The 26,275-nt window shown below is 45.5% G+C and overlaps 1 protein-coding gene across 8 annotated transcripts in view; it reads right to left on the bottom strand.

The window, feature by feature from the left end:
- Positions 1–637: 637 nt before the first annotated feature.
- Positions 638–26,275, bottom strand: part of LOC110131117 (transmembrane protein 132B) — a 378,266-nt gene continuing 352,628 nt past the window's right edge. For all 8 annotated transcript variants that reach the window (XM_020883540.2, XM_020883539.2, XM_020883530.2 and 5 more), the window contains 4 exons: positions 9,033–9,238; positions 6,405–6,675; positions 3,711–3,902; positions 638–2,340 (listed from right to left, as the gene is read on the bottom strand). In XM_020883540.2, the coding sequence (XP_020739199.2) occupies positions 1,192–2,340; positions 3,711–3,902; positions 6,405–6,675; positions 9,033–9,238 (1,818 nt within the window). In that variant the 3' untranslated portion in view covers positions 638–1,191. The remainder of the gene's footprint in view (positions 2,341–3,710; positions 3,903–6,404; positions 6,676–9,032; positions 9,239–26,275) is intronic.

A 26,275-nucleotide genomic window follows, 5' to 3' on the forward strand; every position in this document is an offset into this window, starting at 1 on the left:
ATATATATGTGTGTGTGTGTGTTTATATATGAGCTTTTTTGGTGGTGGGGTGGAAATCGTTGCATGGGTAGATTTCTATGTGTTACTAAGGTGAAACATCATTCCACTTACTGTTCTAATAAAGTTTTGCTCTGGTAAAAGAAAAGTTTGGTCTGAAGGTGCTTTCTATGCAATTTCCTTTCTGTGCATATCATTTCTAGACCTTGATTTCAGTTTGGATAACAAACGGTGTTGACCACAAAGCATTAGCATCAATACAACTATTTTGAGGACTGCTTTGCCCTCAGAAATGCACTCCAAGAAGGAGGTCCTCATGACTCCTGCAAGCAGAAGATAAAAGGTTCACAGTTCATAATTTTTCTCCAAAGTTTTTAAGCATCATGTAGAAAACTGTAAAGAAGATGGCCCCCCCTCACAGTACATTAACATTTTAAGTAAAATCCCATGTCCCTATCTGAGACAACAAAGTTCAATCACAAAAAAGGAAAGACAGCATGAGGATTAGCTTCTTAGCTATTGCCCCAAGTGATGAAGTGTGGAAAACTGGAAAGACCCTGAACTCCCGCACAGACACCTAGGAAATAACAGGACACAGCAAATCATAGGGACTAAAACTCATATGTAAATCAAACAGATCTCAGAGAAAAGAATGAAATCTCTTGTCTTCTTGTTTCAAAAAGAATTGCAGAGTTAAAGGAACCAGGGGCAAGTGCAAAGATATATAAAAATAATGAGCAATGCTCGTAACAAATATGGGCGGCTACATTCAGCATCTTTCAGGTATGTCCAATCTCAGGCCAAGGGCAAGAAATGTCCACTGTGCTTTAAAAGGTCTAGGAGTAGAAAAATCAAACCCAAGTCTTTTCTAATTCCACACGGCTGTTTTGCCACGAGATGATTAACAATGTCTGTGGGGTCAGGTTTATTCTACTGGAACTGAGCTAGTACCAGGCAGCAGATAAAATCATTGTCTTAGAATTTTTCTAGGACCCACACGTGGCCGATTCAGAGACATTGCCTAGCTTCAAACCCAGCTGCCTTTGCTTTCTCTGATACCTGCTTAGAAAGGGATCCCGCCAGACCGCCACAAATGAAGTTCTGTTAAATCATCCCCTATTGCTGATCAGACTCACGGCTCCACCATTCAAAAAACAGAAGGCATAAAGGTGAATACAAACATGAGAAAGGAGTTCACATCTGGTCCTGCAGCCTCTCCATGTAGTCTCTGAAGCCCTGGGACTCCCCCAGCCCCATATCTGGGCAGACCCACTGGATGTTGTCATCACTGTCAAACAGGATGGAGTTGGTGTAGGGGCCGCCGTCCTCTGGGAGGATGGTGGTGTAGGAAGTAAATTTGACCCTCTTCCTCTTGGGGCCTGTGGAACTCAGAGGGTCGTTTTTCATGTCTTTCTCATAGACATAGTCAGAAGGTCTGAGCAGCTGACTATGGAAAGTCTTCTGGGAACCGCCATTCAGAAGGAAGTTCCTCTCCTCGAACTGCAGCCCCCTGTCAATCATGGTGGTGCACTCCTCCGATGGGAGGGTCACGTCCACCGGGTTCTCTAGAAGCTCCACGTCGTTCCCCAGCCAGACCCAGTCATGGGAATGGGGGATGTTGCCTTGCTCGCTCACGGCGAATCTTTTGTGTCTGTATTTCCAAGCAAATGCCACACAGTTGATCAAGAAAACCAAGATGGCCAGGCAGAAGACGCAGAGCAAGGCGTACATGCCGATCTCCAAGTCGGTGAGCCCCCTGGAGGTCACTGTGAGGTCACTAGGATTATGGTGTTCCGGTGACTTCCCTTGAGTGGGGAAGCTTGTGAAGGCATCTGGACCACCGCTCTTGAGCATCTTTTTATCTTTTCCTTCCATGGGAGACTGTGGGGTTGTGCTTTTGTTGGAACTTTCCTCATGACCAACAGAGGCGCCATGTTGGAACCACTCCTGAACTGCTCTCTCCTGGTTTCCCTCACGGTCTATGGTGTTACTGAGGTGGTCTTTATATTCCCGGTTTATGCCCTCAATATCATTGGTGCCTCCTTGGTGCTCATCAATACTGGGCTCAAATTTGACCTTGACATTCCCTTTCCCCACAGCAAGAACGCTCTTCCTCTTGGTCTTCTGACAGGGCTCACTGATCATCATTTCCAATTTAATCAAGGGCCCTTGCCCTTCCCCCTCTGCAACCACAACTGGCCATTTGGACTGAAGGCTTGCCTGGACAGACACCACCATTTCATCCAAAGATGAGACAGTAACTGAAAAATCCTTGGGATCATAAATGTCTAAAGGTGTCACTGAACCATCGCTGAACAAAATCCAAGAACTGACGATGGCTTCCTAAGAGAAATGAAACCAAAGCATTATGTTATAATCAGGTTCCTTCAAAACTTGCAAATGTAAATATGATTTTCTATGTAATATTATTTAAACATACAAACTGAGAATTAATTTCTATGCTTGATCATTGTGAACAGCTCTTGACTTGCCTTGAACTGGCACGAGCCATAAGCCACAGCCCCACTAATGTAAGAAATAGACAATATGCTTTAGCAAATGCATTAAAGTGTATTTCACAGTCAGTCCCCTACAGATGAACTGTCGAGTTGCGAGCTTTCAAAGATGCAAACGTGTGTTTGCATGTCCAGCCACCCAAGTCAGTTCTTGTATCTGGCACATGTTGTCGTGTGCATGCATCCTGTACAAGCGGGTGTGCTCTTGTGGGCTCACGGTGCAGTACTGTATAGAGCACAGTGGTACAGCATCTTTATTTCAAGTCCAGGGTGTCTGAAACCAAGTGTGAAAGCAGCGGCAGTGATGTAGCTGGTCCTGTACAGTATGATTAAAAATGTTCTCTTTACTTTTTGTTTGTTTTTTATGTATTATTTGTGTAAAAAGTATTATAAAATGACTGCCTTACAGTACTATATAGCCAACTGTGTTAGCTGGGTACCTAGGCTAATTTTGTTAAACTTAGGAACAAACTGGACTTACGAACACACTCTCAGAATGGAACTGGTTCGTCTGTAAGGGACTTACTGTAATTTACCACATGCCAAACAACAGAATTTGACTTTGACCCTTCTAAAAACGTTCTGAAAGATCAAACAGTTTATCTGAATCAAATTCAGGTGCAACTAATCAGGCGCCTGCTCAAGAGAATATTGCTTTGAACTTTCCTTATTAGGAAGTCAATGCTGACAAAGCAAAACATGCACTGGTTGGACATGCTTATGGAAGGATGCATCATAAGACTGGTTTGCTTGAAAGGCACAGTGCCCTGGTATCTTTATCAATGACATGTCAAAGTTTAAAGAGGGGGAGAGTTTGAGAGTTGGCAATCATTGTCAACAGTGGCGATTGTATGCCTATTAGCCATGCTTGTTCAAGTAGCTGAAATGAAATTTCCAAGTGTCAACAGGCACCTGCTTGGGCAAAAGTAAAAATATGGGAGCCTTTGGTCATGGTCTAGCAGCAGACTGTGTCTAAAACAGGTAAGGCTGCTCTAAAGCAAGAAAAACATACGAGAAAAATGTGTCTAAGCCATTGAGTACTTTTCTCAGAGACAGGACAGACTGGATAAGAAATAGGTCGAAGCTTCAAGAATCACCAGTCCCAGTTATGAGTGCTCTATTTATCTCCTTTACAAGATGTGACAGAGAAAGATGACGTCCCAATTGTCCACCGACAAAAGGACTCTGGAATCTTACCTGCTGTGGGGCTTGAAGAACATCCTGTGCAGCTGCTGTTGAGACGATGGCTCTTTTGTCCAACCTGTGAGGCTGCAGGGAGAGAGACAAGCCAGCCACCAGTTGCACGCCCAGGTCTGCAATAGTGACCCGGTCATCCAGGACGGTCACGGTCTTTTCAGCCAGGATGGAGTCAGAGAGAGGCGACAGGACCTGCAGAGTCAGTGAGAAACCTCAGTGTCTGCTCCTCACACCACTCAAAACTCCTGAACTGGTGTTCCCACCAAAGTGTTCTCCTAGTTTCCTGTGGCAGGAGTGTATGTAGCGAAATTGTGTATGTAAGCAAGTCATGAGTGTCTGTGTGCTAAGTCATGATCCTGTTCAATTACGCTCTCCAAGTGAAGGAGTTTTAAGTACAAATATCTACTTGGCCCATTTTCTTTCCTTTGATTCATATCATGATAACAGTACTGTATTTTTTTAAGCTTGATTTAATTTAGAGGCAATAACTAAAAATTGCCTACCTTGGTACTGGGCACCAAAGACTCACATTTTTCCAACAAATAATACTTAGTTGTGAAAATGGAAGAACTGCAGTAAAAGCTCTTTGAAAGGTTGGTGCTCAGCCGTCTCTTCCTACTCCTACTCCTTCCAGCGAGCATTAGATGTTCACTATGGACCACTCAACCCTGGAGAAGGGCATGGCAACCCACTCCAGTATTCTTGCCTGGAGAATCCCATGGACAGAGGAGCTTGGTGGGCTATAGTCCATGGGGGTCCCAAAGAGTCAGCCACAACTGAGTGACTGACACACATACTCATGGACCACTCATCACCATTTTGTGGGCTGCCGTGTCATCACTGGATACACCAGGTGAGCAAGGTGGGAAAGAGAATCTTACTCTCCTAAACCATTGTTCTTAATTTACCGTCTAGCTTGCAAGCAGGTAGTGGTGGTGGTTTAGCCACTGAGTTGTGTCCAACTCTTGTGACCCTGTGGACTGTAGCCTGCCAGGTTCCTCTGTCCATGGGATTTCCCAGGTAAGAATACTGGAGTGGGTTGCCATTTCCTTCTCCAGGAGATCCTCCTGACCCAAGGATTGAACCCGGTTTCTCACACTGTAGGCAGACACTTTACCATCTGAGCTACCAGGGAAGTGTCAAATAAAGATGCCTATCTAGTGGGCAGAATTTCTAGATCTGTCCCCCCAGAGAGGTTCTGTCTAATCTCTCAAACCTGTGAATATGATGAGAAATCACCCTCCAAATTATGTTATAGGATATGGCACAGTTGGCCTTAAAATAGGGAGACCATACTGGGTTAGTCAGGTGGGTCTCATGGAATCACACGAGCCCTTAAAATCAGAGTGCTTTCTCCCTGACTGGTAGAAGAGAAAGTCAGATTCAAAGAGTGAGAATCTGGTGGTGGATCTGCTCCGTGAGGAGCAGTGGAGGTAACTCTAGGAGCAGAGAATGACCTCTGGCTAATAGTCCACAAGGAAACAGAGTCCTCAATCCTGCACCATGAAGAACTGCATTCTTCTAGCAACCTGAGCCAGGAAGCAAACACTTCTTCAAAGCCCCACATAAGCCCAGCCTGACCCATACTTTGATCGCAGCCTTGTGGTACCCTGAACTTGGTACCCCAAGCTCACCTGGACTCCCAACATTCAGAGCTTCATGCCGGGAGCTGTTTGATTGATCTGTTACACAGCAACAGAAGAGTGATACGGAATGTAACACTGAATCCAGCTTTGTCAAAAATTGACTTGGCCAACACCTAAAAATCTGACTTGAACTATGAGCAGTAATTTTTTAATTTGTTATTAAAAAATATGCTGCATTCTTTCTGCAGAATGATCCTGTCCACTGGCTAGAAAATAGTTTCACTGTTACTATAGTAAAGTGGAGAGTGGTTTTTATTATTTTTAGTGCAATACATTTTTAAATTTTTTTTGGTCCACTGTTCAAGGTAAAACATAGCTAAATGGTTAATGCTCAAGTTGAGGAAAATAAAACTAGCTTTCACAGGTTCTACTGTTAGTGACACATAAAAAGTAAAGGGTCACATTAGGGGAAAGATTGCTTAGACTGTGTGTTAAATTTAGCTTTGGTAAAAGAAATGAGATATTTTTTCTCAACTCTCTAAAAGGCAAACATTTTTCTTTGATTATTCTTCGAGGTTTTTATTTGCTACTCTCGACAATAAGATTTGAAAATGACTTTGACCTTCTTTGGGGAAAATACAATATAATTTTATTATCATTACTTTATATTTTTCAATTCTATGAATTTTTGTGAATTCTATTGTCTATTATAAAAGTATTCATTTATTTAGTTAGTAGCATGGGATCTTAGTTGCATCACGTGGGATCTTTCACTGGGGCACACGGACTCTCTAGTTGTGGCTAGTGGACTCTGGAGCCCACAGGCTTAGTTGTTCTAATTTTACTGGAATTCCAGTTCCCTGACCAGGGATCGAATCCATGTTTCTTGAATTGCAAGGTGGATTCTTAACCACTGGACTATCTGGGGAGTCTCTTAAAAAAAAAAAGTAAAATTTAATTTGAGTTTGAACTGTTAGATTGACAAACCCTCTATCACTGCCCATAAATCTTTGATGCATGCATACACACGCTGTCCTCCAGCATCCGCCTGGACACTTATCAACACAGACCAGGGTTGTGGGAGGTGGCAAGGGCTGGGTACCTGTACCTGCACAGTGGTGATGCCCGGCTCCCGGCCCACCAGGGTCCTGCCATCCTGTATCTGAGCGATTCTCGGCTCTTCCACCTTCATGAAATCCATCACAAGGTCGGTGATGTCAAACTGCCAGTCAGGGCCCAGCATGTAGCTCAGCTGACCCGAGTCGGGGGACTCGGCCACGAACTGGGTGAGGACGCGCACAAGGGCGTGCTGGTATTGCAGGGAGCACCCTCTCCCCTTCTTCTCCTCATCCTCCTCGTCTTCACTGTCTCGGGTAGGCCTGGGACACACACACACAGCAGAGCCAACGTCATCCTGGTGAAGAAGGGTCTCCCCTACCTCCTTGTCCAGATTCCCCGTAACTGTGATGCTTGGTGTGAACGGGATTTTCTCCCTGCCAGAGCTGCCCACCAGCGGTCACCCACCGTCTGCCGCTTCTTCCACTCCCCGGACCCTGTGTGGTGGTCACTGAGCATCACGTGTGCTACCACAGGCTCGGAACACAGAAGCCCAGCACGCCCCGCCTCCCCCGCCCAGCGCTGGGGGACCAGTACTGCCCAGGCAGAGATGGCACCTTTGTCCTACGTTCCGGAAATCTGCAATTTCCTCATGACCCCCTATGCGGGTATGATGCAGAAGGTGGGCTGCAGGAGGGAACGTGAGGTCTGCGGTCATGAGAGCCCTGTGTGGCCAGTGGCCACTTCTCCCTGTTGGCCTTGAGTGAGTGGTCAACCCCTACCCAGGCCTGGGCACCTCCCTCGGGGGTGGAGATGGGAATGATGCCCCTGACATCCTGCAGGTGAGTGTGAGCTGCAAGCCAGGTGTGATGACCCCCAAGGTGGGCCCCTGTGACCCGTCACCTGGATAAGGGCTCTTTGATCTCGCAGAACCAGCTTTCTCTGAGCTCAGAGCCCTAAAGTGACCAGAGTATGCCTCCTATCTCCCACCCACCTGACCTAAGTGACTGCCGACCTGCAGAGCTGCTAAAACAAATGAAACACATCTGACACCTGCATACTGACTTCTCCTCCTTCCTCAGCACCCCGGCCCTTCCCCCTGTCCTGACAAAAGTTCTCCTCCACTTGCCTGCCCATGACCTGCCCTGAGAAACACTCTCTGACTTGGCCATTCCATAAACTTCCCCTTGAGATGAACCTGTCAAGCGTCCCTTATGAGAGGACCTGGTTTGGTGGCTGCTGACTGGTCTCTGGGGCCCTCGATGGACAGGGTCTTGTGTCAGGGGAGAGAGGGGCAGAGACTCACATGCCCTGAGTTAGACTATGTGCCGGGTCCTGCCTTACATGCTCCTGTAAAGTGAATAAATGCTATCTTCAGAATTCTGACTGCTGCAGGGTGTATCATTACACTGAATTCTTGGGACAACTCTATTCAGTCACTCTATTGTCATCTCCAACTTGCAGATGAAGAAACAGGAAGAGAGAAGTTAAGTAACTTGTCCAAGGACTCACAGCTATACATGGGAAAGTGAAAGGTTGCTCAGTCGTGTCTGACTCTTTGCAACCCCATGGGCTGTAGCCTGCCAGGCTCTTCTGTCCATGGAAGTCTCCAGGCAAGAATACTGAAGTGGGTAGCCATTCCCTTCTCCAGGGGATCTTCCCAACCTAGGGATCGAGCCCAAGTCCTCCATACTACAGGCAGATTCTTTACCATCTGACCCACCAGAGAAACCCAAAGGTGGAAAAGCCAGGGTGAAAACTTAGTGGCCTTATTCCAGAGTTCATAGCTTAGCCACTGCACTGTGCTCCACTAAGGATGGTTGACATTTACAAGCAGAAAACTGAGAATGGATAATGTAGGAAAGAACACTAGGGCAATGGGGAATAGAGCTATTCCCTAAATGCCAGGCCTTGTGCTGTATGCTTTTCATGTGCTGCATCATTTTATTGAATCCTAGCAACTATTCTATGAGGCAGATAATATGACAGTAAACCCACTATATACGAATGAGTTCCGTTCCAAGAATGCATTCATTTAAGTTCATTTTTAAGTCCAACTATGTTAGCCTAGGTACCAAACTGACACAATGGGCTATAGAGTAGCTTACTGTAATCAGTTTATAACACTTTTCATGCAAATAATTCATAAAAACAAACACAGAAAATAAAGAAAATATTTTTAATCTTACAGCGTAGGACCTTGAAAAGTACAATAGTACTATACAACAGCTGGTACTCCTTCACAATATCAGCTACATAGCCACTGCTCTCATGCTTACTTCCGGACATCCTGGGCTTGAAGCAAAGACCCTGCACTACTCTACCCTATACAGTACACAAAAGCACAGCCACCTGTAGAAGATGTGCCCATGTGACAACGCATGCCAGACACGTGAACTATTTTATGGGACTGGACTATGTGAACGTGCATTGGCATCTTTGAAAGTTCACAAGTGTTCGTATGTAGGGAACTTACTATATTATCCCTATTATAATTTTCTCCTTTCAGAATAAGGACCCAAGTCAGATCTGTCTTAACTCTGTTCCCGTTACTACCCACTGTAGATGCAGTTCTTCTGGAGCCTGGGTCCCTGAGGACGTTTTGCCTCAGATCCAAGCCCTAGGAGCCTCAGACCCACAACCCCCTCTGAGGGTCACCCCCTCACCCTGAGTTCCTCACCTTCGATTGGAGGCCACTGGGATCCTCCATCCTTTGATCTGACTCAGCTCCGTGTCCGAGATCTCAACCTGCAGGGGGAGTCTGGGCACCCAGACCGTGACCTCTAACTGGGAGGTGAAGTGCTGGTGGGTGAAGTTCACGATTGTGTCCACTTTGCTCTTCATCTCCTTCCCATTCACAAAAATCGAATCACAGCCGTTGGAGACCTTGAGGGAGGGGACAGGGCCGCCAGATGCAGCAGCAGAAAAAGCTCATGTGAGACCTGACAGTAAAAGTTCATGAACCGCAACAGCTCTGATCTATGAGGCCCCAAGACAACCAGGAGAACGTGGCTTGAACAAAAGGTAATTTGTAGGCGCTAATTGGTGACAATACTGATAAATAGACTCCAGGAAAACCATTCTGTATTACAAACTACTGACAAGTAAAACCATAAACATAATTTAATGGAGTTCCATAACCTTTGTTGCCTTTTCTGTGTGTTTTTTTCCTTTTCCTCACCTCCTTTATGTACTCAAACCACCACTAATCAAACCCCAGGTGCAGCATATTTCACTAGTGCGCCGTATCTGAAGATGTTTAAAAGGTATCCATATGTTACTAAAACAACACTTCATTTGAGCCGTAAAGGGGATTTTTTTTTTTCTGAATAAACCAAGAGAGCTTTGCACTAGATTAAGACCCTTGTAGAAATACACTCATGAAACGCATCAGTAATGTGGATACAATCTTTTGCCCCATTACATTTTGCATTAATTTTACCGGATGGAGATGAGGATGTGGCATTCTGCTATGGACTTTTGACTCAGCACACGGGGCAGGCACCCTTTTAACATGATGCATTCGCAGGTTAGGTATCAGACAATGTAAGCCCCCGCGGCACTTCACATCTTCCAGAGAAGCAGGGAAAATGTTGATGGCTTTCTCTCCTAGACCATCAGAAGAATGAATGTCTTTTACGTATCTGGATGGGGAGGGGGAGGAGATCACTTTACGGGCAGAAGACACAACAGCAACAATCAGTTTAGCACAGAATCACAAAACTGCCAGGGGTCTGCAACCTCCTTTTTACAGATGAAGAACCTGAGGCCAGCCACGTGCTGTGTCACTGGCTCAAGGTCACACACTACTTTTGGGGATACTGGCCTGCTGGCAGTGGTCCCCAGCTCACCTGTAGTGCCACCAAGAGGCCTGCTTCCCAAGCCACAAAAGAAGACTCACTCAAGACCTTCTCTTCCTCACCTGAATCGGTATCCGCGACCGAGCCTCCCTTCCCACCCCAGGTGCACACGTCCAACTGCTTCCTCCATGTGACCAGGTGAATGGCCCAGAGCAATGCCAGCAGTGTCAAGGTGCAAACTCTAAGAGCAAACCTCCACGTGGTTTGGGAGGTATTATCACCACCTGTCCTGTCCCCCTTGAGAAAGGATATGAATGTGTATTTGCTTCCACAAGAAGGAAAAGATGAGCTTGGTTCACTGTAGGGTGAAATCAAAGACTGAGGAGAAAATAACTAAAATGTTGCTTACATCCTTACATCAGAATCTCAGACACAGGCCCCTGTCATTGCCACCTCACCATGTCACCGACATCTCTGGGAATCTTTAAGCAGAATTAAGCAAGGCCAGTAATGGGAAGATGGGAGGAAACCAGTGACACGAACCTGACAAGCCTGGGTTACAAAGCAGTGAACAGGGGTACCGACGGGTAACTACGCATCAGGCTGAGTTCATTCGGGGAGTGCTTTCCCACCCCGTCAGAGCTTAGCCCTCCAGAGTCCCCTGACCTCCAGGCTCCACTACTCTGAGCAGCAAAAATTCTGCCCCCAGATGGCAGTGGAAAGTGGCAGCTAATGCGTCTCTCCCCCTGAAATTCCAGTGGGAGTTGAAAAAGACATTTCCATCACTTTTCAAAGTGTAAAAGAAGCCACTTCGCCTATCTCTCTCTCTTTGTCTGCTTTACTTCCTAAAGGAGAGAAGAAAAATGATGAACCAAGCAAGTCGGCTGTCTTTTAAGGCATGTTTGAGGGACATAAATCTGTATTGTTGTGCCCAGGATTATAAAGTGAGCAACCAGAGTAAGATTTTCAACTAAAGCAGACAAACGAGTGGAGAGCCATGTTTTTATTTTAAAATCCTGTGAGGCTGACACAATGCCGAGCCAACTGTCCTTCCTTGGGTGGCAGATCTGTTCTAGAGAAACTTCTGCCTTCCCTCCAGAGCACTGCAGTGGGAGACATGCGATAAGACCCCTAAACATCCCTGGACTCAGTGGCGGTAGCAGACCTATCTCAAGAGAACAAGGTTCCTCACTGACAAGAACGCTGCGATGGATGCGTTAGGGTTCTGCCCTCACCTTCTCCCAGCTCAAGTGAGCCTCACCCATTGCTAGAACTTTCCCCAACCTACCTCCCTCCAGTGCAGACCTCAACTCTCCTGAATCTGCAGGATTATTATAGCCTATGTGAGATGCATGTATGTGTGTGTGTTTCCTCTAGAAGGAATGGTTTAGTATTTGTTAATTCTGTGTTTGCAGGGACTTTATAGGACATAGTGTAACTAACAAGAAACGACTGCAGTAGGGATCTCTTACGGGTATAGGAACTCACTGCCTGTGAGGTTCTTCCTCTTCTCTGGAAGCATTAATATCCACAATAATTGCGTGTGGCGGGCATCATGACCCTCATTGCACAGAGACTGAATCCAGTGTCAAGAAAGGGAACATCACTTCCCAGGGTTTTACCTATGTGTGTAACGATGCCAGCCAGCCCCCAGGACTACTGATACCAGGCCGGGTGCTCTTTCCTCTGCCTGCTCATGTCAGTCCCCTCTAGAGACTTCCCTCACTACACAGGACAAAGTCCAAAATCTTGATTACAGCTTAAAAGACCTAGGGTCACGGTACTTACTTACGAGACCTAGGGTCATGGTACTTACTTACAAGACCTAGGGACAAGCCAGCTTCTCCAGGCTCCCTTTGCACTCCTCTCCCCGGCCCCTGCTCAGGCTCTTCCCTCATGGGTCATGGGTCTTCTCTCCCTGGAGCTCTCCTGAGCTTATCCCCAACTGAACACCTTGCCACCATCTTCCCATGACTGAATGACTGAGATCTGCTTGTCATTCATGTCTGAGGCAGATGTAACTGGTTGTCTTGGGCCACCCAGTCACACACCAGCACCCCTGCCCCATCACTCACTCACACACACACACACACACACACACACACCTTCCTCTTTTCTGTCCAGGCATTTATAAGAACAGGGCTTCCTTGGTGGCTCAGTGGTAAAGATCCCACCTGAGAAAGCAGGAGACACAACAGGAGATGCGGGTTCTATCCTTGGGCCAGGAAGATCCCCTGGGAAAGGAAATGGCAGCCCACTCCAGTGTTCTTGCCTGAAAAATCCCACGACAGAGGAGCCCGGCAAGTTACAGCCCATGGGGTCGCAAAGAGTCAGACACGACTGAGCGACTGAATACCACACTATGTTAGTTACTCTGGATTGCTCTGTACTGTATTTTATAATCTGCTTATCAATATTTATCACTCTCTGAATGCTCCTGGTTTCTTATCTCTGTTCTCCACCTGAAAGCAACCTGCTTGAGGCCATGGACCTGTCTCTTCTCATCTACAGCATCTCTAGTTCTAGCACAGAGATGACATATAGAAAGTGTTCACTAACTAGATGTTCAGTGTGACTATGTCACCAGTTTCCTCTGCGTCCCATTCATTCCTCTGCTCCATGAGGAGCCTGAATCTGGATAAGAAGGGGGATGAGGTGGTGTACACCAGGCTATCACATTAAGGATATCATGAGAGGAGGCAGACAGGTGGAGGAAACCTAGTCCAAATGCTCAGAAGTTGAGGTCAAAAATCTGATAAATGTGGATTTCCAGGGATGAATTTGGCCTTTGGGCTAGGAACTGAAATGGAGAGATCTCTGAGTCATGTCACATCATAGAGGCATGTGTGTTGGGGAAGCAGATAGACAGACACTGCAAGGTAAAGATCAGAGTCAGGTTCCTACCACTCATCGTAAAGATACCTTCAGGGCTCTCTGAGGCCCTGAAGTAAGAAGAGCTGAGGACGGGAATGTGAAGACTGAAAACGACGGTTCGTGTCATGTTAATCTGCGAGCATGGGCCAGATGACTTGTCAGTGTCATCGTAGGAAGGCTGCCTCTAGAGGTTCATTGTTCTACTGTCAAATTACACTTCTGCAGTTACAGTACTTTAGAGTAATAGGGGCAAACAGGGATCTCCTAGTGTAAATAGTTTTCCTTTGGGGATCTTGTAAAATACACCACTGGCTTCGTTTTCTATTTAGAAAAGAAGCAAGAATTGAGTCTGTGCATCAGCACCCTCCCTCTGAGTCTGCCACACTGTTGACGTATCTGTGTCTACACCATAGAGGCTTTATAAGGCTTCCTTCCTGACCTCTCCCCTCACCTGGAGAGATGAGTTAGAAAGAAAAAAAGTCACACAGTCAAGAGTAATGGCTGCAGTCTGCCTCCTCGACAACTTGGCAAGAGCAGTTTAAGAAGTGTAAATGGTGTTTGTTTAAGCTGAATGAAATAAAGGGTGCCTTCTGCAGTGCTGTTTATAATGAAAATAAAAATATTCTGTATGAAATGCCTAGCTCAATAAACAACAGTGCACACAAATGAAGCACCAGGAATCATAAAATAAATTTAAATAAAATTTAAGGAAAGGGAAATATAATCAGGAAACAATATTTAGTGAAAAATGATGGAGTTAAAATCATATGGACACACTCATTCTAATTTTATAAATATATGTTATTTGTTTGTGCATTACTGAAAAATAAAAAGATTTGAGTAATGGGGGGAGAGCTATATAACCAAAGAGTATGTTTCTCACAAATCATAATAAATGCTGAATTCCATATGAAGATAAGCAAAAAGGAAGCATGTAAAGAAAAAAACATCTTTCAATTCAACTGTCATCAAATCAAACATTTTGTGTTTATTACCAAGTTGAGCAAGTGCATTATGTCTGAGAAGCAGCGGGTACTCAAAAAAAAATATTTAGTTGACCTTGAGGGTTTATATCTCCAAGAAATACAAAAAAAGAAAACCAATAGCTATCATGTATTGAGTGCTTACTAGCATTATGCATTTTTTAAGAACTTTACATAGGATGATAGCCATTGATTCCTCTGAATACCCTGTTCAATAAGTGTTTTGTCCCTATATTATAGATGGGGAAAGTAAGGCCCAGGACAGGCAGCTCCTGCAGGGATCACAGCTGGTGACAGGGCAGAGGTCCTCTGAATGGGGGCAGAGGGCTCCTCACATTGGGTGTTACCCTCTTCATACAGCCCACAGAAGGAGGACCTGATTGGGAAAGACAAGACCCAAATACACACACTGGGACTTTTTTATTACCCTCACTGAGGTATAATTTAAGTTCAATGCACAGTATCCATTTGGAGGGCACAGCTGGATGAGTTGGGTGGTGTGTGCACCATGAAACCACTGCCACACTCTGACGCAGAATACTTCCACCACCCCAAAAGATCCCTGGTGCCCCTTTTGGGCCCATCACTGCCTCCACGCTGGCCCCGAGCCTCCAGTGATGTGTCATTAAGCAGGAGATGTGGATTAGCTCAGACTAACCTGATAGTTAGTGCTCACGTCCAGGGTGAGGGAGCTGGAAGCAGCAGCTCGGAGCCTCAGACTGAAGGCCAGTAACCTGGCTCCTCATCCAACTCTTCCCCTCATGACACTGAACCAGTCACTCTCCATCTCCAGGCTCAGATGCCCCACTGGTAAACCCAAGGGTACCTGAAGTTTCCAGCTCGTACACCCTCCCATCCTATCAATGGAGGATGGAGAGAGCAAGCTTGGAGTCCCGGTGTAGTGTGACATAGCTTTTCTCTGTCACAGACCCCTCATCTGTAAAATAAGGATAAGTCATTCATTCCTTTGATAAATATGTATTTAATGTCAGTGAAGACCCAGGAACTGTCCTAGGTGCTGAGGATAGAGTGATAAACAACACAGTCCCTACTCTTATGGAGCTGACCGTCCAGTGGAGGAGATAGACAAACTTGACACACATAGATATAAATGCAATACTAGAGATCTCTTCAAGAAAATTGGAGATACCAAGGGAACACTTGGTGCAAAGATGGGCACAATAAAGGACAGAAAAAGCAAGGACCTAACAGAAGTGGAAGAGATTAAGACGAGGTGTCAAGAATAAACAGAAGAACTGTACAGTAAAGTTCTTAATGATCCAGATAACCACGATGGTGTGGTCACTCACCTAGAGCCAGACATCCTGGAGAGTGAAGTCAAGTGGGCCTTAGGAAGCATTACTATGAGCAGAGCTAGTGGAGGTGATGGGATTCCGGCTGAGCTATTTCAAATCCTAAAAGATGATGCTCTTAAAGTGCTGCACTCACTATGCCAGCAAATTTGAAAAACTCAGCAGTGGCCACAGGACTGGAAAAGATTAGTTTTCACTCCAATCCCCAAAAAAGGTAATGCCAAAGAATGTTCCAACCATCATACAATTGCACTCTTTTCCCATGCTAGCAAGATTATACTCAAAATCAGATAGCAAGATGGGCTTAAAAGGAAAATCAAACAAGGTAAGAAAACAGTGATGATAGGACTTCCTAGTGGTCCAAGGGCTAAGACTCATTGCCTGCAAGGCAGGGGGCCTGGGTTTGATCCCTGGACAGGGAACTAGATATGACATGCCACAACTAAAGATTCTGCATGCTGCAATGAAGATCGAAGATCCAATATCCACAGCTAAGCCCTGGCACAGCCAAATAAATAACTAAATAAACATAAATATTAAAAAAAGAAAAACAGTGAGATAGCCCAGTTAGAATTTTCTGTTCTGTTCCATCCCATCCCATTCTTCTTCACTCCACTTTGCTCTGTGCCATTTCATTCCAGTCCATTCTATTCTTTCACTTTTACAAAATGCTGGTGAGAGCCCATAAAAATTGGCCCTTAATCTGAAAAAAATCCTGCACTTGGGCATTGTGGGAAAGTGATCCTCTACCCATTTTACAGACGAGAAGACTAAACCTCAGTTAGGTCATCTAGCCAGTAATGGAGGGCCAGGGTCCCAAGCGACATGTTCTGACCTGACGCTGTCCTTTTCTTTTGGTTAAATAGTTGCTATAGTAACTACTGATCCCCTCGCTATATTCAGTTCATTCTTAGCTTTCACTTAAAGAATTACTTAAAGAATCAAGAATAAGGAGCCTGGCTTATCCTCTGCTTGATAAAAATCAAAGACAAAATCATGTCAGCCACATTCCAGTTTCAGTTCAGAGATGTAGTCAGCTGAAAAGAGCACTTCTCCCACCCTGCAAATTAAAAACTTTTCTTGGCGGTTGGTGGTTAAAACTGTGCTTTCCAATGCAGGTGGTACGGGTTCCATCTCTGGTCAGGGAGCTAAGACTCTACATGCCTCTGGGCCAAAAAACTAGAACATAAAACAGAAACAGTATTGCAACAAATTCAATAAAGACTTTAAAAATGGTCCACATAAAAAAAAATCTTATAAAAAACAGAAACTTTTCTCAAACACATTAGAGAACTGCTAATGCAGGGCTACAAACTAACCTGGAATCTAGAGAAAGACACATGCCCACAGGGAGAAAGAGAAATGAAGTGTTTGCTTCCCCAGGGCAGACTCTGCTAGATGCCATATAAGCTAGAAAAAAGAATCCAAGTGACAAATTGTAATGACTTAAGAAAGGCCCGGTAGGGGCTCATGTGAGAGGGTTGAACTTTAATAGCCTGTGAATACACTGGAGCTTGTACCCACTGGCTTGCTCTGTGAAGTCCACCAGCTGCTTAGGGAAAAGCCAGCAGTGGCCCCGGGGCAACACTTGCGTGTTTGGCTCAGGAGGGGAACTGTCTTTGGCTCAGGAGGGGAACCGCAGCCACACTCCCATTTCCTGTTTCCGCTACAAGGCCAAAGTCTTAGCCTTCAGGCCAAAGTGTAATCAAGACTGCCATTCAGAGCCCTTAGGGGATTCTGTTGTAGCTAAAGTAATCAGTTTGAGTTAAATTTAAGCTGCTTTACTAAAAAGAGGCCTGCATCAAGACTCTTGCAAAGAGCTATGTGCTTGTGACGACTACGTTACCTCATTAAAGTTTATCCAATAAGATGCTTTAGAACAGGGAATTCCCTCGCAGTCCAGTGGTTAGAACTTCATGCTCTCATTGCTGAGGGCCCAGGTTCAATCTCTGGTTGGGGAACTTCATGCTCCGGCTTAGTTCTGTCCAACTCTTTGTGACCCCATGGACTGTAGCCCACCGGGCTCCTCTGTCCATGGAAATTTCCAGGGAAGAATACTGGAGTGGATTGCCATTTCCTTCTCCAAGAGATCTTCCCGACCCAGGGACCAAAACTGTCAAGTCTCCTGCATTGGCAGGCAGGTTCTTAACCACTAGTGCCACCTAGGAACTAAGATCCCACAGTGCGACCATTAAAAAAAAAAAAAACCAAACTTTTTTTTCAGAAAGAAGAAAGCTCTAGGATGGGGTTTGCAACTGTTGGGATCTAATGCCTGATGATCTGAGGTGGAGCTGATGAAGTGATAATAGAAATAAAGTGCACAATAAACATGATGTGCTTGAATCACCCTGAAACCATCTCTCCCCACCCCCTCAGTTCAGTTCAGTTCAGTCGCTCAGTCGTGTCCGACTCTTTGCGACCCCATGGACTGCAGCACACCAGGCCTCCCTGTCCATCACCAACTCCCAGAGTTTACTCAAACTCATGTCCATTGAGTCGGTGATGCCATCCAACCATCTCATCCTCTGTCGTTTCTTTCTCCTCCCACCTTCAATCTTTCCCCCACCCTCTAGTTTGTGGAAAAATTGTCTTCCACAAAACTGGTCCCTGGTGCCAAAAAGGTTGGGGACTGCTGCTCTAGGACATAACAGTGCTCCTGTCCCGAGGGTTTCCCCAGACTATGCTAGACTTTCCTTGGTCAGAGGCATCCACTTCTCTGAATCATAGCTGTCTATCCCTTCTCTTCAATAAGTAAACATACCATCTTGATCATCTTTTTTTCCCCTAGAACATTACTGAATTGGGCTTAACAGCACTGTGTGACTCTGAACAGGTAACTTAATCTGAGTTTCTGCTCCTTCATCTGTTTTATCAATTGGCCTTTGCCTGGCACAAATAGAGCATTTGCCTATAAAATACCTCATTCTTTTCTTAATGACTCACACAAATGGTAGTTGGGTTTTAAAGTTAACTGAAGCAAAATTTGCAACTAACCAGTATCACACAATAAAATCCCTATTTTCAATCACTAGGCACAGAATTTATCATTTTTAATATAAAGAATATGCATAGTAACATGTATGCATATGAGATACACACACACACACACGTGTGTGTGTGTGTGTGTGTATGTGTATAGCATATAATTGCACAGATGGGCAGTATATGCATATGTAACTCTCTGCCCAGAACTCTTGAGCAATTTATAATGTGTTGGTTCTCTCTGTGTACTATTATCACCTACACTTTTTATAAATGTATTCTCCAGTTCTTATAACATTTCATTAGCCAAGGGTTTCTCAGTGGCCATAATTCAGTCCCTAATATCTTCCTGAAGGCCAGAGGTCAATGACACCATCACCAGTGATTTGCTCAGCCACCAGAAGAAGGCATCACACATCTCTGGAAGATGTGGAGACCCATACCATTGTGCTCGTGTGCCCCACAGGTTATGCCAATATATAGTGATGAATACATGACCAGGCAGAGTAATGAAGGTAATCAGATTAAAAGATGCACAATTTCTACCCATATATGTGTATATGGATACCTGGGAAGGTAAGCACACAATGTTATTTGGGGCCAAATGCATATAATTGTGGGGCTTCCCCGGTGGCTCAGATGGTAAAGAATCTGCCTGTGATGCAGGACACCCTGGTTCAATCCCTGGGTTGGGAAGATCCCCTGGAGAAGGGAATGGCAACCCACTCCAGTATTCTTGCCTGGAGAATTCCAACATGAAATTGAATTCTCAGGAGTTAAACTATTCATGTGCTACAGCTCCATGTCCTTTGGGCCCATTGTACAATCATGAACACAAAGCCAAACATCAGAACTGGAATTCCCTGGTGGTCAGGTGGTTAGGACTCGCTGCTTTTACTGCCCAGGGGCCTGGGTTCAGACCCTGGGTGGGGAACTGAGATCCCACAAGCCACGTGGTGCAGCAACCCTACCACCACCACCAAAAAACAAAACCAAGCATCAGAACTGAAACCATGTAGCAGCCCAGTGCCAATGGTGCATGTTGCTTATACATCATTCTGTGGACTATTTATAAAAAATGAAAGGGTGCTAAGTCGCTTCAGTTGTGTCTGACTCTGTGACCCTATGGACAATATAGCCTGCCAGGTTCCCTTGTAAATACAAGAATACTGGAGTGGATTTCCATTTCCTTCTCCAAGGGATCTTCCTGACCCAAAGATTGAACCCACATCTCTTATGTCTCCTGCATTGGCAGGTGGGTTCTTTACCACTAGGGCCAAAAAAATGAATATGCAAAGTCAAATTACTCTCATGAAGATTTCCAGGAGACAAGTCCATGGATCCTGACTCAAGCAGCCTTCTGTCTGTCCACATATGTACGTTCATAGACTATGAGTTAATATATGAGTGCTTACTTCTCTGCCTCTGAAATCATAAGGCAAGTCTTTTGAGGACAAGCATGCTGCTTTACTCAAGTCTCTGCAGCCCAGGCTCATGGCACAGGGCCCAGTACCTTGTCGATGCACAGGAACTGCGCAGAATAAGTGAGAGATGGAGTGCTCTGCTCATATCTGCTCATATCACAACAACAGTAACGGGCAGGTCTTGTGAGCCTCTCCCCATCCATCCATCATGTCCAGCACCACACTGAAAGCCTCCACTCTAAGGAGACTCCCTCATTCACTGTCAAGGTCTGATCATGAGGCTTTGCTCTCAGACTCATTTATTCTCATTAATCCTCTTTTCATGCAGATCAATCTCATTTTCCTAGTCAGATCACGGCTGGGACATGTCAGTTCTTCACCCCTCCAAAGCAATGTGCCCAGCGCCCAGCCCAGAACTGACTGATTATCCAGTCCTCCCAGCAAGGACAGATCTCAGGGCCAGTGTGGGCAAAATGGAGACCATTTCACACCTTTCCCTTCCCAGCTCATCCGAAACGCACTCCTCCTTATAGAATCTTAAAGTCTTGGTGCTACAGAGACCTCAGAGAATGCAACTCTGCAGCCTGTGGAGGATGAGGATCCATCTCAAAGGCACAGAGAGCTCGCAGAGAGCCTGAGGTTAAAACTCAGTGATGATGCGCGCTGAAGTCCAAACAGGGCTCTGAGGACACAAGCAGACCTGAGTCCCTGCCCTTGCGAAGGCCTGAGTGCAGAAGAGAGGTGCCTGTGTCAACAACAGCGACTGTTAGGGCAGCAAGATTTGCACGGTGTTTACAAGATGCTCAGGCCTCGCTGGTTGCCTCAGGTTCACCGACCTTCAGCTCACCTTCATCTGAGATGCCCGGGACACTCCTCCGCTGCAGACCCACTGATGCCCTGTCAACTACAAACTGGCACTTGCCAATGGCGTGTGCCATCCACCTCTGTGTGAGCTTGCTAAGTCGCTTCAGTCACATCTGACTCTGTGCAACCCTGTGCCCACTAGGTTCCTCTGTCCATGGGATTCTCCAGGCAAGAATACTGGAGTGGGTTGCCATGCCCTCCTCCAGGGGATCTTCCTGACCCTGGGATCAAACCCAAGTTTCTTATGTCTCCTGCATTGGCAGGCAGGTTCTTTTACCACTAGCATCACCTGGGAAGCCTGCTATCCACCTCTACAAGTATTAAATCGTGCTGTTGCCAATATTCAACACCCCCTGAAAGGAGTTCAGGGTGGAGAGCAGAAATGAGGCACTCTATTTTGGGGGAAAACTGGCAGGACAGGTCTGATAGTTAGATATTTTTCAGGAGCCAATTTTATGAGCCCAATTCTTGTACCTCCTCATGTCTAGAAAAGCACTAGAATCTTTCATGGTGACGGCAGTTCCTCATGACTAGCTGCAACCTTCCTTAAAAAATGTGTGTTTGATTGCATGTATACCCCCTAATCACACTGGTGATTTGACCTCCCCCCGTACCCCGCCTCTTTGGAGCAGTTTCTCAGAGCTATCTAAGGTGCTATCTCCCAGGCTACAGCCCTCATTTTGCCCCAAATAAAACTTAACTTGGGACTTTTTATTTCATGCATTTTTTTTAAAGCTGACAACCGCTTCCATCCAATTTCATGTTCCCCCTCATCAGTCAAGCATCACCACTCCATGACTGCATTCTGCTCGTCAGGCCGCTTCCATGAAGAAGTAACAAAATTCTGGCTCTTTTCCACTAGAAGAAAAAAAATCCCCATCTGAAGCATATTTGACAAGGTTTGATTCTACCTCGACAGACAAATGCTTCCAAAACTATGCCCCTTATCAAAACCACACCAGCAAATCAGGCCCAAGATTACGGTTTGTTGTAAAGTTTAGCATACGCTTCTCTGGGGAATGTTTTCATTTTAGCTTTGTAGCCCTCGACATTGGGAGATTTTTTCAAAGCACCACCAACGCTTGTGAGTTTAGGAAAAGATCCAAGCGCTTCCTATGCATCAAACGGTGGCCTGCGAGGGATGAAGAGCTGTTTATCTGGTGAGAGCCCAGCATATGGTGCTGCGCAGCCTCCTGTACCAGCTCGGACAGCAGACACTGAACCTGGTGGGGAGAAGCACGCTGAATGAGGTTCCATTGGCACAGAGGCTGGAGTCACAAGCTTAGGTGTCTGGGGATTGCACAGCAATTAGTCACATAAAAGAAAGGCATTTTGGCAGAATAAGCATATTCTCAGGGGAATGAGAAATCTGCAGGGTTTGTGTTTTCCAAACTGATTTTGAAAGTACTTCTGAAGATTTCCCTGAGAAACTTTTGTATCAAAACATGCTGTGAATTGGGGACTCAAGGTATAAAAAGAAGTAGTTGAGAGGTTTTTTTTTGTTTTGTTTTAAGTCTCTGAGACTCCAGGGGAAGGGAAAAAGAAAATGCCAACAATGACCTCATCACCAATTCCTCCAAAATCTGAATGTGGAAAAGACGGAGGTTGAAAGGCCCAACCTAAGATCTGGCAAAGAAATGATTGGCTCAGCGCTGCCAAGAAAAAGCTGGGTATCCAGACTTCTCAGAGGAGATTTCCAGAGAGGGACGGGCGACTCAGAGCCTAGCCAAGCTGAGCCAGTCACAGAGGGAGCGGTGAAGCGCAGCAATGCCTCGGTAGCACAGAAGTCCCTGGAATTCATCCCCTTGATCATCTCAGAGTCCTTGCCAGTGTGACATGGGCTGATTAAAATCCTGGATATAAAATTTCCAGACTGGTAACAAAATACTTCACGAAATTACAGCTATTCTTAAATGACTCTGCCTCATGAAAACCTCTACCTATGTGAGCAATAAATTACAACACTTGCATCTAATACACTAATCTAACACATCTCACTTAATACAACTTATTTATCTAAGATATTTGTAATAGAATTCAGTTTATCCATATAATTCACCCTTTTTTTTCAGCACGACTAGCCTGGGATGATGGAGCTCCTCTGGAGGCTGATGGGAGTTGACACAAAAATCCAATCCCTCTGGGCCCAGGGAAGTGACATAAACGAGGAAAGGAGGTCTTCTCTGAAAGACAGAGAACTCGGGGATTGTGAAAAACTCGAGGGAGCACCCCAAGTCCCGCTCAAAAGGGTCAGCTCCCACTCGCCTGAGCCTTCTGCTGCCATGCGGGAATGTCAGGGCTGTGTGTAGAGATCTGACTTTGCAAGAGAAATGGAAGACCCAGGGTTCAGTGAAATTTACTAATGTTTGAATGCTGACATCTAAGAATACATTTTAAAAGTACTTTGCTCTGTGTGGAGACTTGTCTTGGGGACTGTATTTGCCTCAAAGCCTATCATTTTATGGGATTCCCAGGTAGCTCAGTGCTAAAGAATCCACCTGTCAATGCTGGAGACTCGGGTTTGGTCTCTGGGTTGAGAAGATCCCCTGGAGAAGGAAATGGCAACCCACTCCAGTATTCTTGCTTGGGAGAATCCCGTGGACAGAGGAGCCTGGAGGGATACAGTCCACGGGGTCACAAAGAGTCAGACATGACTGAGCACGCACGCACTATCGTTTTATGACCTTTGGCCTAAGGCCATCCTGATACAATGATAGTGAGGAAGGAGGTAGACAAGCTCCAGGCTAGATATTTACAACTCGCCTCCTGTTCACACCTCCTGGGCTGAGAAAAAGATGGGCTCCAGGTTGGACACTCACTACCAGTCCCCTGTTTACATTTCTTGAGGTAAGAGACAAATGGGCTCCAGGTTACCTTTTTACGACTGGACTCTTGTCTACATTTCAAGATCTGCACTTCTATACAAGAAACGACAACAGGAGTGGGGTGGATAACCAGACATTGGGTACAAAAGAGAGGAGCCAGACCCTATTAGGAGATCAAGAGGTCATACATTTTCCATGCTTGGGGCAAGGGAGATGCTACATGTGTGAAAAAGTCTCCCCAGGGTCAAAAAGGCAGGGGATGCCAGACCACAGTAAGTTTTGCTATTTTCCTTCCATATGCCTTTGCAATGAAATCCATCTTGACTAAGAGGTGTGTGCACACCAGGGGGAGGGTCCTGAGACAAATTAGCCAGGGAGTCAAAGATGGTGCTTTCCAGATGGTACTAGTGGTAAATAACCCACCTGCCAAAGCAGGAGACATGAGAGACACAGGTTTGATCCCAGGTCTGGAAGATCTCCTGGAGGAGGGCATGGCAACCCACTCCAGTATTCTTGCCTGGAGAATCCCATGGACAGAAGAGCCTGGTGGGCTAGTCTATGGGGTCACAAACAGTTGGACACATCTGAAGCGACTTAGCATACATGCATGCAAAGTTTCCCCACAGGCTTTATCAGAAGTAGGAAATAGGTTTGTCTCACTTGTCACTACAAATCACTCCATAGTGGCTGCTCAAGGGATCTGTGCTCAAGAAGAAGTTGGGGCTGTAGAAGGAAGGAGTGGGGGGATGGATTAGTGATGTCTGGATTGGTGCATGCTAGGGAGTGGGGTCCTACTACACGTTCTGTTTATTCTATATTATTTACATCTTATTTATGAAACCAAAATCCTTTGGCCCAACGTCCTGGACCAAAGTCCCTTCTGTCTCAACCTGGGCCAGAGTGCAAGCACTGGTATCAAAGTGGAAAATCCTTCAAGATTCTCACCACTATTCTGTCACTCAAGAAGGCTGTCAAAAGCACATGGAGGGACTTCCCTGGTGATCCAGTAGTTAAGACTTCGCCTTCTAAACCAGAGGATGCAGGTTTGATCCCTGGCCCACAGCTAAGACCTGATGTAGCCAAATAAAATCAAAATTTAAGAAGTTCTTTTTTAAAAAAGCCACATGGAAATCCACTGTCCCCATGAGTGGGCTTCAGACACACAGCCAGTCTCAGCACACAGCCACGGACTAATCTTCCTACAACTGTGCACGCAGGAAAAGAAGTCATCAGAGTGTAACCCAAATAGTTATCAAGTGTCAGACACAAAGGATGTCAGGAAGTCATGGATACATTCACCTCTCTGAACACATCCCTTGAGAAGTGACACGGCCGAAATCCTTGATGATGGAAACTGCTCTGGCGTCCGGAGCATTAAAAGATAACTACATTAGGGCAATCGCTTTGGGCTGAGGCCTTTCATTTTAAAAAAAGCCTGTTAAACTGAGCTTTAGAAGTGGTCAAAGATATCTGAAATATTTGAAGAGGGGTCCTTTAAGAAGGTTAAGGCAACTCTGCAGTGAGAAATAGGAGTCAAAAGCAGAGCTTTGAAATCTGAGATTTTCTCTTAACATTTCAAGTTAAACCTGAAATGTTTCCTTGGTAAACTAATCCAAGAGCAAGGTAGAAGGAATACACTGAGTATAAGAATATAAATAATTGTTTCCTGCTGAAAGCCCATTGATTTTGAAAATGGATTAGAAGAGATAAGATAAGAGTCCATCTGTTCAATAGGCGGCCACATACTCCAGTGGTTTCCCAAGTGGTGCAGTGGCAAAGAATCGCCTGCCAGTGCAGGAGGTGCAAGAGATGTGGGTTCAATCCCTCAGTCAGGAAGATCTCCTCAAGTAGGAAATGGCAAACCGCTCCAGTATTCTTGCTTGGGAAATCCCATGGACAGCAGAGTCTGGTGGACTACAGTCCATGGGGGTCACAGAGAGTTGGACATGACTGAGTGACTGAGCAGGCGAGCAAACACACGTAATCCAGACCATCCAGTCCCAGAAAAATCCCATTCCGTTGTTTCTGGCTGAGACAGAATTTGTATTTCCACCAACTGCTAAAGGCAGAGTTACTTTCCCAAAGTCCATCTCGGACTAGGGATAAGCATCAATAAAACAGTAATAAACTGTTCGTGCAAGACACCTGCATATTCAGGGGAAAATGTATGAAACTCTCCAAAGATTTTTCTCATTCGTGCCCATCAAGTCTGTGCTGTACTAGTCGATTTTGGCCGAAAAAGTCGGTTCTAGCTCTTCCTTGTTGGATTTTTTTTTTTTTAATGAATATTTATATATTTATTTGGCTGTGCCAGGTCTTAACTGTAGCATGTGAGATCTTCCAGCTTTATTGTGGCATGTGGCATATGGGATCTAGTTCCCTGACCAGGGATCAAACCTGGACCCCCCTGCATTTGGAGCACAAAATCTTAGCCACTGGACCATCAGGAAAGTCCAGGGATTTCTATGTTCACCAGTTCCCAACATACGTAAATTTCCCTCTACACATTTGAAATGTTTAAGAGAAAAAGAAGCTACAGTTTAATCTTTGGAAGATAAATCTTAACCTCATGATCTGCATAAAAAAAGGTCAATGTGCAGATAATCTCAAAGTACAGGGGAGAACCCTGCTCCTGAAATAAGCACCCTAACCACTCCATGATGTGATCACTCACTTAGAGCCAGACATCCTGGAATGTGAAGTCAAGTGGGCCTTAGGAAGCATCACTACGAACAAAGCTAGTGGAGGTAATGGAATTCCAGTTGAGCTATTTCAAATCCTGAAAGATGATGCTGTGAAAGTGCTGCACTCAATATGCCAGCAAATTTGGACAACTCAGCAGTGGCCACAGGACTGGA

The sequence above is a fragment of the Odocoileus virginianus genome, chromosome 12, assembly GCF_023699985.2.
Source record: "Odocoileus virginianus isolate 20LAN1187 ecotype Illinois chromosome 12, Ovbor_1.2, whole genome shotgun sequence".
NCBI lineage: Eukaryota > Metazoa > Chordata > Mammalia > Artiodactyla > Cervidae > Odocoileus > Odocoileus virginianus.